This window comes from Paralichthys olivaceus, chromosome 17 (assembly GCF_024713975.1).
Source record: "Paralichthys olivaceus isolate ysfri-2021 chromosome 17, ASM2471397v2, whole genome shotgun sequence".
NCBI lineage: Eukaryota > Metazoa > Chordata > Actinopteri > Pleuronectiformes > Paralichthyidae > Paralichthys > Paralichthys olivaceus.
Genome location: NC_091109.1, coordinates 791,991 through 804,149, shown reverse-complemented (window position 1 = coordinate 804,149; position 12,159 = coordinate 791,991). Strand labels below are relative to the sequence as shown.

The 12,159-nt window shown below is 42.4% G+C and overlaps 1 protein-coding gene across 1 annotated transcript in view; it reads left to right on the top strand.

Moving 5' to 3' along the window:
* Positions 1 to 12,159, top strand: part of LOC109629742 (protein disulfide-isomerase TMX3) — a 28,394-nt gene that overhangs the window by 5,981 nt on the left and 10,254 nt on the right. The window contains exons 9-13 of the mRNA XM_020087603.2: positions 114 to 180; positions 4,675 to 4,773; positions 8,193 to 8,250; positions 8,466 to 8,519; positions 11,467 to 11,523. Coding sequence (XP_019943162.1) covers positions 114 to 180; positions 4,675 to 4,773; positions 8,193 to 8,250; positions 8,466 to 8,519; positions 11,467 to 11,523 — 335 coding nt within the window. The remainder of the gene's footprint in view (positions 1 to 113; positions 181 to 4,674; positions 4,774 to 8,192; positions 8,251 to 8,465; positions 8,520 to 11,466; positions 11,524 to 12,159) is intronic.

The following is a 12,159-nucleotide window of genomic DNA, read 5'->3' as shown; positions in this document are numbered from 1 at the left end:
CATTTATCCACTTCAGTATCCATGTGTTATATTGTGCAAGTGAACACACATTCAAACAGTGACAATGACTCATGGAACTTGTTTGTAAATGTTTATTTTTGTCTTTTAACCAGTCGGTAACTTTGCCAGAGCTTCCTGCGGTTGTAGTCTTTAAGGACGGAGCCCACTTCACCTATGATGGTGAGTATTGTGCCGAGATGTTCCAATAACATTTCCTGATGACGATCCGATCTGATCCCAGTTCATTAAAAAAACAAAGAACTTATATATATATAATGTATTTCAACAGCTGTATGATACCAACTCTATATGGAAGTGATGATTTCTCTCATTGCATTACACTGGTCTTGTAATTGGTAACCCTATGTGCTGCCCCTCGTTTTACTTGTGGGACTTTCTAGTGCGAGATATTTCCAAATTTCTGGAGCTGAGCTCAAATGTCAGCAATCACTTCTTCTTCATGGCTCTAAAAACACTACTTGCCAGTGGCATTACAGAGCAGCTGCTGTTTTGAGTGGAGAAGAAGCATTGGTACATAGTTTTGCGTACTTGACACAGCATTTTCACAAGTATTCATTTCTGAACATCTTTAATATTGGGTATTTCTATTTTCTAGTTGTTTTGCTTTAATTAGTCTGGTGTAAAAGTTAGTTTTTGTGGCCAGCAGGGTGCAGCACCATCCACTGTTTCCTCTGTCTCTTCTCTTGTAACTGGAGCTGTGTTACTTCAGCTTTCCCACCCCCGCTGCTCGTCTTTCATCTTTCCTCACCACACTGAGTTGTGGTGTGCCTGGCCCATCATAAAACACCCAGGGCTCTGCCCACTATTGTGTGTGCGGTGAGTCCAGGGATGTTGTGGTGGTTTGTCTTTGGGCGGACTCACATAGCAACCCAGGGTGGATGGACTGGCCAAGCGTGGGCGTGATAGACCACAGTTAAGTCCAGAGAAACCAGTGTGGAGCCGAAGCTGAATGAAGAGCCAGACCAAGCCAAGAAATGAATCCCTGAAGCAGCCGTCAAGTATTATCAGAAAATCATTTTTGACATATGAGGTTTAGAGGAGCAACTTTTTCTCTGTTTTCCAATTTGAAGCTCTTCACCGCAGCAACGTGAGTTCACCACATTCTTCCATGATGTCTTGTATTTCGCTGCCGCTCTGGGCCTGAGACGGGAGGCAGAAGCGGAAGTGAAGAGCATCAAGGCACAAAGTCAACACAAACGGCCCCCAGTAAATGCTGTTGTGTAGATTTGGTGCACGATGTAGAACCTGGAGAACAAAATTAATCTCTGCCGCCGTCTGCCAGTTCACATCTGTCTGTTCCACCTGACCATTATGGAAGGCGGGCTTCCTGCACCAGAACTGCAGCAGCCGAGGCTCACCACAGTAGACATTAATGACAAAAACTCCACACTCTGCAGAGTCCTCCAGGACCCTGATACGGAGGATGTGGTAAATGTCTTGCATTGCCATGGTGACAGCATATTAAGCTTGTCAAGGACTGAGAAGGGGAGCAGCGCGGCAAAATGACACGGCTGTGCCCTTCCTCACATGGTGGATTTCTCCTTTCCCTTCCAAGTGCCTAGAAATTGGAGAAGCAAAGCACTTATGAGGCATTGTAGGCAAAAATAATCGGACTGGAGCTCATTAAGCTCTTACCTCCAATGATGGGATAAGAAATGTTTCTTCTCTGCGTCAGAGAAAGTAGTTCGACTTCCTTTTCCACCATCTGTGGTCTGCAGCATCTGGCTTCTGTCCAGCTGTGCTGTGCCTTGTTTGTCAGATGACTGGTCTCACTGAAAATCCTCTGTCTGGATGTTGGATTAGGAAATAAATAAGGCTTAGGCACCTTATGTGTTTTTTAAATTTTTTTATTACACTCCCTTTGCATGATGTTCTATCAGAAACCTTTTATCAAATGTCTGTTGGCTGAACGTCTGAATTCATTTGCATCTCTGCTCAATGACACATAATTATGACACTGATGTCTTATACTTTATATATATATATAACATACATATGCTGGCAGTTCCCAGGATATAAGCAACTTTTATCACCCACCCCCAGTTGGTTGTTTTCTACTTAATATATGTTTATATATTCAGCACTTATTTATTGCTCCTCATGTTCAGATGTGTCTTGTTGTGTTTTCAAAGAAGGCCTGCCATCGATCAAAGCCCCACTGTCCAAATCCGGCCTCTTACTTTGTGTAAAATGATATTTGACATATTGTTGTTCGGCTTTGATTGGTTTAGTGCACATCACAAACACCGGCATTCCTTCTGAAGAGCACCGTTAAAATATAATACAGAGCAGAGGCTCATACATATTTAATTCTCCAATCCTCAGTTTCATATTGCTACACAGGTTTGCACTGTTATTGTGCTTCCAGAGCCAAGATGTTTTTGATCACTGTGTGTGTGCAATGAATTCTTCTGGGCCACGTGTTTGTGCTGCAAGAAAACAGAACAATAATTAGGGTGAATGTGAGAGTACACAATAAGCTACTTGCAAATGCTTCACCCACCAACACGGATGGCTTCAAACATGTTTCTGGGTGTTAATACACACCAGGTAACACAAAGACACCCTCATAAGGTTTTGTGTTTTTGTGGTTCATGGCTCTGGCCTTGACTCTCCTTGTATGGAAAGGTACGCAGCTGTGAGGCAGAACTATTTTGCATATGTGGATTGCGAGCCGTTAAATGACGGGCCAATAAACAGGCCACGATGTGATGACAGGATGAGATCACACTTAAAAAGGTGATGACACAGAGGTGACATTTTGTGACGCCACACACTCTGTGTTCACGGTTATCTGATTCGGCAAAGACGACGAGGTCAGTGTGATGATACGCGGATGAAAAAGACAGGAACTAGTCACGTGTTGTATTTCTCTGTATCATTATACTGGTTAGTTGGTCTTGACTTGTTTATTTTGCCAGACATTCACCTGGCGCTGACACTACTGCCTGTATAACCTCAAACAAACTAGTACACATTCTCAAGGCCATTAGCCAGTTGGCTGTTTGTTTCGGTCACTTGTAATGGATCACTGATATTCATTGCCGTCTGTTGTGTAGAATAAAACGGCAACAAGCCAAACCTCTGTAATTGAAATGACAGGAGATCGTGTCTCTCTGTTAAATACATCGATCTATCTTTGGAGACTTGCAATGTGTCAGTTAACTTTGATGATGGCGTCCTCGTCCTGCCCCTCTCTTCTACGTTTCTCCCTCTTTTTTTGTTTCCACTCTGTTTCTCCTCGTCTCTGAGGTCTCCTGTGCCATTAACCTTCATCCTTGAAACGTGTCAGAGCTGCCTCCTCCCTCCGCTCAGAACTCTGACACTGGATCATCTGCACTCCGCCCACTGTCTGTTTGTACTCCCCCCTCCTGCCCCTCATCTTTCTCTCTCGTCTCCCGCTGTGTGAACTCTGGGCTGACAGGTTTCCTGTTGGGCTGCGTGGAGTTTGCGAGACCGGCGCCCAGGAAGAGAGCAGCTCTAATTTGTTTCAAGGTGAAGCAGGATCAGTCGGTTGCAGAGGTTCATCAGGCTGTACGATCCCAGTATGGGGCCTTCAGCTCTCTCTCTCTCTCTTGCTTCTGGGAGAAGCGTGTCGGGGCAGCTGCACGCTGTCTATAAAGCAAGAACATCTGTGGAAAGAACACTCTGGAATGTCTAGCAGATTTACTGAGTCAGCAGTCTTAACAACTCCACTGCTCTGCCTTCACACAGCAGCAGCAAATAGATTGCATTGCATTAAGGTCATTTTGATTTTATTACTACCATAAGCTTACGACCTTGGGGTTTTAAAAGTGTTCCAGGTTGTCATGTTTGGTATTATGCTCTCAGCTCCTCCCAGCCCCTGCAGCCTAAGAACCATGTAAAAGTCATCAGTGTTCTTGTAATCACTGTAATGGTAGCAGAAAGGTCATGATAACTTATTAACATGTCATAATGAGGTCTCGGCTACATTTGACATCAATTATGAGCATCCTGTAGCCTCTCTCAGCCGGAGAAAAACAGTGTTGTTTAAGCAGCTTCTCTACACCCTGTTTATGTCCCTCCAGGGACCGACTCCGGTTCCCGTTTGCATTTTGCCTCCAGATGTTAGGGGAGCAACAACATGTGGTTCACATTCAGGAAGCAATCCATTATTTTACTTTGCTTTATTTTTTATTTATTTGTTGCACTTTGTTTTTTTTTTCTCTTCCTGTTGAATTATGCATTTGCTCCAAATGTGTAAAAAATCTGCCAAAACTGTGCCCTGAAAGTGAATGTTCGTCTACGCAGAAACTCATTTACAAACCATAACCTTACCTTTTTGAAGAGAGGTGCATTATGGTACCAGAAAATACAGCATCTACTGTGAATGGAAATTATTTTATTTTTTGACAACCAGATAAATAGCCTCCCTGGCTATTAACCCAGAAGCAACCCCCCTGTCTAAATAATTTCTGATTGTTGTTTAGCTGACCTCTGTTTATAGATGCTCAGCTTGTGTCCCACTCTTTATTCCCCAGAGAACATTCAGGGGCTAACCTCTGCGATAGTCTTACAGTCCAGCCATCAATGCCCTGCTGTGCTTTGCTTTTAATATAGACAAACTGTGTGCTGAATGTCGATTGGCTGTTTTGTGCTTCTCCTGAAAGATTCTTTCTCTCCGTGTTGCAGAGTACGAGGATGGTAGTTTGTCATCGTGGGTGAACAAGGAGCGCTTCCAAGGGTACCTGCAGATCGATGGCTTCACGCTCTATGAGCTTGGAGAAACAGGTGGCGTATGCATCATGTTTGTCATCCATGAGATGTTCATTTCTGCTCTTTCCTTTTTTTTATACTTTGGGCTTTTAAAGTAATAGTGTACATTTTGATAGCTTCATCCAGCCCATTCCCAACATTTCCCCCCTGATGTTTACCCTCCCAGTCATAAATATCCGGCTTTAAGATAAAGGACAAACATTTTAGAGCTGGTCTCATGGGCTTCCATCCCGCTCCTCACACCTCCAACCACTTCACATTCCTAACTTGCACTTCCTTTGTTGCATGTTTTGCTTGATCTCCTGCACTTTGACGTACTGAGCAGATTTACCACAGTATGTACTTCAAGGTCTTCTACTGTACTGAAGCTTTAGTATTGTAAGTTGCTGTGGATAAAACCGTCCATCAAATGAGTAAATGTAATTGTGCATTTGGGCTTTGATAGAAAATACTTTTCATCCCCCGTAGATGGACCGTGTTACTCTACTCGCTCAGATGTACGTGCACTTTTCCTCCCACAGGAAATTTAAGCTCGAGACTGAAATACAAACTGTCTCTTAAACAGCAGTAAATTGATGCAGGGTGCAGAGAAAGCTCAGCTTTCTAATGCTGGCTACCGTATTTTACCTCTTTATGAGCAGTTTAGTGAGATCAGTGCTCCTCGACGGTTGGATATTGCTCACATTTGTTGCTGCTTACATTCAGTTTTAACCCATTTATGCCAAATTCACTGCTGAGTGTGGGTAGCATTTAAAATAGTCAGTAAAGCATCTTAATTTAGTCTGACTGATTAAAGACGACATAGTCTGAGGCTTCGGTCTGTCGAAACAACTTGGTAGAGTTTCTATCAAAGTGACTTAGTGAAAACTGTGTAAAGACTCGTCTCTACAGGCTTTTCAATCAAGTATCAGATTTCATTTACTTGGGGACATTAATGCTGTAAAAGCCCCGTCACACACATTTTAAGTCCTTCTTGCCCATGTTTAAATACCTCGGGCTAAATAGTGAAGGATTTGCAGCAAATTGAAAGAAAAATAAGAATAAACATTCTTTTATGTATGTCTGATAGTCACAAGATGAACAACCCTTTTGCTCAAGACACATAGTCATCGATCAATTTCAGCTGGATAAACAGTATATGATTAGAAAATATGATTGAGCAGATGTCTGGAAATATAATATGTGAAGGCTGTTAATAGGATAATAATGAGGATAAAGGAGAAAGGGGAATGGAATAAACATCTTCAGAAGCTAACCCATAAAAATATATGTACAAATAAGAGTAAGGGGCAAGTTATGCCAGTTAGGAGAGTCATTAAAACGTAAGGAAATTAAAGCATGTATGATGTATTATTGTTTATTTGACTTTCACGTTCCTTTATGGTGGACGAGCTGATGGGGGGGGGGTTCCAGACTTTACCTGGGAATCTATGTGTGTCATTAGCGTAGAATGCTAGTCGATGTTATTGAATGAGCTATCTCACTAAAGGGATAAAAAACAATTGGTCCTGAAATTGAGCCCTGAGGCACATCAAAACAAAACATTGGCACTTAGAACTAGAAGTAGAAGTTGAACCACTTTAAGACAGATAAACCAACCTGGTCTTGAAATGTAATGATGTTGTGATTGGTTGTAACAAAGGCTGCAGACAGGTCTAATAATATGAGGTTTTTATTGCTGTTACTCTTTAAAAGTCTGGGCCTATGCCAGTTTTTTACATCGTCAAGGACACCAGCAGAGGAAAGTGACAGTTTAATTACAGTGAGAAACCAGGGGGCGATGGCATCTAATACGCTGTGGATGAATTCAGGAGGTTTAATATCTACAGATGATCGTTTGAGGTGAGACACAATGTCTATAAATGTGTTTTGGGAGAGTAACGATTGGGACAAGGGGCATTAATAGAAGACGTGGAGCCTTGATCTTTGATATAATCTCATTTACTTTATAAATTAAAAAGTTTAAAAACTTACAGGATCCAGCCTGATTAAAAATGACAGAGTTTATAAGACGATCAATAGTATTAAAAATGCCTGAGGTACTTTGCCTTTTAGACTTCAGAGCAAAACGAATAATACATGGTTCTTGAAATTTTTAGCTCGGTCACTGTCGGAGGTCATCAGGTCCTTTGTTTGTTGATCAGGCAACTGGAGCTTTGTCTCGCTCCTCCTATGCTCTACTCTCCTGCATCCTTGTAAATTTTATTACATCTCCTCACAAAAGCTAATAGCTCCTTCTTTAAGCTTTTACTAGAAGAAGTTGAGCTTCTAGGCTTAATGCTTTTAAAGGCATGAAGCTGGAGAGCACTCGGTGATTCAGAAATGTATTCTGAGGTCAAACCATGAAGCAAGATCTTCAGTCTGATACTGATCCTGGACTGATTATTTGACAGCAGTAATGAAGACAGTAAATGCAGAGAGAGGGAGTAAATCGAGTGATTTGCAGCAAAGGTGAAAATGCATAAATATTTCAGTAGTTTATTGGTATTTATAACATCCTGACAACCCAAATGTTGTTCGTACTGAACCAACGGATCTCAAAAGCATGAATAAATGGTTAATTTTCAATAATTTAACTTTTTTTTAACCTTGAATTGTCATTTTCCCCCAAAACATTGAAAACAAATGGGTTGATTTATACTAAATGTTCTATAGGAAAGCAGAGTGGCTCTTTCCTGACAATAATGATTATGCAATCCTGATTATCCAAGACTGTAGTAAATTGAGCTGCATCAACAGTGGAATCTGAGTTAGAATCCACAGAATTAACTATGCACATTTCGACAGGTTGTATTCGCATGAAGAGCCACTGCAGTGAAATAATGTAGAAAGAAAACCAGTAAATAAACATTTTTCCCTTTTATTCCCAATAACCACAAACGTATGCAGCCATGTTGAGGTACATATTGTCCATTACAGAAGCTATAATCCTTTCAAGGATTAACTGCATCTTCCTTTTCCACTCTGGCCCACTAGATGTACGTAAACTATTTTCCCTTCATGGTGCCAAGCTGTCGTCTGTCTTCACCTAACATTAACCTTGCTATACAACCGCCGGGACTGACCACCAGGGGGCAGACTGGCACTCCCAACCGAGCAACGAGGGGTTTCTTGCCTCAAATCATGCAAGTCTGAACAACAGACCTTTTAAGTTGTGCAAGTTTTTTGTTTTTATTTAAGTGGACCTATTTGTCATGTCATGGGTTTTGTGTGGCACCAGAATAGCTCCTCTACCAGAAAGTGACCACTTGTTTCCTGTTCAACCAAGTTGAAAAAGCCGAAGCGAGTTCAATGCGATGAAAGAATAAAGAGCTCTCTGTTCCCGTCGAGAGGTGATGCGTCTCCTCCGGAGCCTCTTATCTGCCTCCCATTGTCTTCTCTCCCTCTTTTTGTGCGTCTGACTGTGATTTGTAATCCCTGTCTGCTCACCCCAGGCAAATTGGTGGCGATCGCAGTCATCGATGAGAAGGACCCCACAGAGAAGAGCGGCAGGTACAAAGAGCACTGAAATTAAAAAGCACGGCTCCATGTAGATTACTCCCATACACTCCCACGCTCGCCACAATAGTTGTACTTAAGTGTGCGGCTTTCAGATAAAGATAAGACACGCTGTCATTGTTTGGATCTTCCCACAAATTGCAGCCCCCGGCCGAAAAAAAAAATGTTCGACTCATGTGGTATTTCACTCTCTTCTCATTTGCTTTTAGATTAAAGGGCTTGATTCAGAGGGTGGCGAAGGAGTACAGAGAGCTTTTTAACAGGTAAGGCATGGATATGTGATGAGGTCAAAGATGAATATCCAATTTATACATTTATTCTGGGATGGTGCTTTCACTGGGGAACGCTGCCTCTCTATTCTCAAGCAAGTTTCTACCTTTGTCAGGGCACGTCTGTTTTTGTTGAGGTTCAGTTGAAAGGTAATTATGCAGAATGTCAGCTTCCAAATATAGGTGTTCTTTTCAGCTGTCAGTCAAAAACTCAGCTCCGCTTGTATCAATGCATAATTTTCTGTTTTCTCCCACTTCAGTTGTGCAATAACAATCGGAGATGAGATGTTTATGTAGCGTACTGTCTTGTTCGACCCGTTCTCTCGCGGGAGAGGACCTGATTTGACAAGGCACCAGGTGGAAGCGCAGGAAATGCATTTAGATTGAGTATTTCCGTAACTACGGTGGGGCCATTTTCGCTACCAGCTGACATTTAAGGCACAAAGTGATGATGTAAGTGGTCAGGATGATTTAGTGAGCACAGCTGGTAGGTTATCGTTCAGCGAGAGAGCCCAGTGTAAACATGTCCTCTGCTGAAGTGACTTGAATTCAAATCATCGCTCAGGTTGCTGTTCTGAATGTGACCCGCACCCCTGATCACGCAACAAGAGGCTTTTCCTCATAACCATTAATACAAAAGAATGCATCACATTTTCATTGTGTTGAGCTTAAATTCCTCGCTGCTCCCCTTTCATTCACCATTTTGGTTCATCTGATAAATTGCTGTATCTCAAACTGCAATGATCAAAGCGTTTTCTTCCTCTGCAGGCGTTCCCATTAGGGCTGATTGAATCACACAGATCCCTATCATCAATTAGGCTACTATCCTTCACACTACACCGTCCTGTTTTCTTTCTTTCTTTTTTTTGTGTGAAGACGTTTGAGTTTGAGATCCCCGCTGAGATCAGAGCTGCCTGCAGTGTTCTGACACACCTAAACGGTACTTAAAATTACAAGTCCCCGTCTCGGCTGTCGCCCCCGGTGGTGGGCGGAGGCAGCACAGTCGAACAGATTATAGGTGGTGACTGACATTTGAATGAGCCGACGCCTTTTGATGCAGTAATAAATGTCGTGGTATTTAGCTCACCCACCATTTGTAGCGTTTTTGACAGAGCGGTGAATGCAAATCTCAGATCTGAGAGGGGAGTTAGCGTGTGTGCGTGTGTGTGTGTGAGTGAGAGAAGGGGGGTAGGGGGGCACATGCCAACATGTCAGATTGTACGTGTGGGAAAGTCTGTTTTTGTCAGTTGTTGGGTGTGAACTTGGCTGAAATTCTGCACGAGTCATTACTGTCTTGACGTTTATGCACCATATGTGTGAACACACAGAAGGTTGGTGCAAGACTGGACATGAATCTTTATCAGGGAAGAATCCCGTCAGCCGGTTCCTCACGAACTGAACCCTTTGACTCACAACTTTTCTTCCCATGAATAATTCTTGACTTACAGCAACGAGTACATGAGCTGCCTTTTTTTTTAAACATTTCAAACATCGTAAAGCTGAAGTCATTAACAGTTTTACATTTACGACTGATTAACGACTGAAGCCATTTTCAGACTTTCCAAGTTCACATCGTCTTTGTCTTCTACATGTGTGGCACCTCTTTTTTAATAACATCCCAACTTATCATTTCCCCTCATCTCTACAGAGCTTTAGCTTATTGTTTTCATCATATGGCCTCAAACTTTACTCTCATCTGATGAACTGAATGTTGTTTCATCAGCAGACACAGTTAGAAAACAGCTGGAGAACACAGTGAAGCAGGAGGACCAGGTATTTCTCCATGTTGTTGGATCAAAATGGAGCTGAATAAAGAGTGAATATAAACTTAATAGGGTTAATGAAGGGTTAAATGAAATGGGCACTTATTCATTTCCAGGGGGACTATTTTAATGCATTGGCAAAATCGGCTCTTGTTGCAAAATCTATGAGCAACTGTCTAAAAAAACGTGGTGCACATTCTTTCCATCAGTTTGTACAGTTGTTGTCCAACTGAGCTGAGCAGCCAAGGAAGTGGGAGGATGGATTTACGGGGAGTTGTTGAATTGGCAAAGTATTAATAATAAAGTTAAATGGAATTTTTTAAATCATACATGTTTTGCCTCAGTCTCAACCCCCCCCCCCCCCCCATCACTTTTGGCATGTTGATAATTTTCCAACTAATTCTGATCTGTAACTCACAGCGCCGCCGTCTTCAGAGCGAAAGTTACAAGCTGACTTTTTGATGAACTTTATTCCCAGTCTGAGCTGTTGTCTGCATTCATAAAGCACTTCTCTAGTCTATAATTTATATCTCATGACACCGAATTATTTTAGATTTATAATATATATATATATGATATATATATATATATATATATGATATATAATGTATATATCGTCATTGAAATAAGCACAGGCTCTGCTCTTCAGCACCCAGGAGACACATGTGCTAGATGCTGCTATGATTCAATATGAATATGATAGGTTCTGTATGTACAGGCCCCGGTAATCAGTCATTCAGTGGAAGTCACTGGCTTCCCTGGACTTGTGTAACCCCCTCCTCTAGTCTTTCCCACAGTGCACTCTGCTCAGACACAGTGCAGTACAATGAGATATAAATTGAATTCCTCCTCCTGCCTTATCGTTTAGATAAATCACCTGAGTCTTTTCCTGTGCTGGAAAAGATGAGGAGAAACCGGAGACGGCATGTGACGGAGCTTTGGGGGATAGACAAAAGTGATCCCAGGCTTTCCGCGGCGAGCACACACGATTTCCATTCAGTGCGGTTTCATATTTGTGTCCTATTGTGCAGAGTTTTTTTTTTTTGTGTCCCAGTTTGTTCTAGGTTATGCAGTCCACAGAGACGGGGGGGGGGGGCTGCTCATTTTACTCCATTGTGTGTTGTTTTTTGATGCACCGTTTCGCTTTCTCATGCCACTGATTTGTCTTGCACCTCCAGAGACTTCCAGTTTGGCCACATGGATGGGAATGACTACATTAACAGCCTCATTATGGGGTAAGTGTCTCATTTCAAGCCTCCCTCTCTCTTCTCATGTCATTCTCCTACCTCACGTTACCTTCTGTCTGCGCTGACTTGTAATGCCTGCCTCCGCCATTAAAGATGCTCTCTTGTTGAGAAGTCAATTACCCGGGCAGACTGTCATTTCTCTTTTAGTGCTCTTGGCATCGCACACACACACACACGCGCAAGCATTTGAAGAAAAAACAACAACATCTTGCAAATCTGCTCGTGTGAAGGATAGAGAGGAATATAAGGAGACATTTCAGATAAGGCTGTGCATGGATTAAATCTATAACGCTCGTGTGTTTTAATAGTTTGCCAAAGAGCAGCACTAATGATTCAGCAAGACTCCACTGCAGTAGCCTCACGCCCAGGCTGAGGCTGACTGTTGGGGTGTCATACTTAGAGTGGCCCTTCTACTGACATCCCACACTTCTTAATTAGACAGAGCCCGGCTAGTGTTACAGTCCAGCAGGGCTGTGGCAGTTGGCATGTCTGCTTTGTGTCTACCGACGCACTACGTCTAATTATGTGTGTCTTTTGTATAATGTTGTGTTTGTGTTTGTGTGACGATCTGGGAGGGTAATAGACCGCTGCAGGATGTTATTTTAATTTGAGCATGTTGTTGTT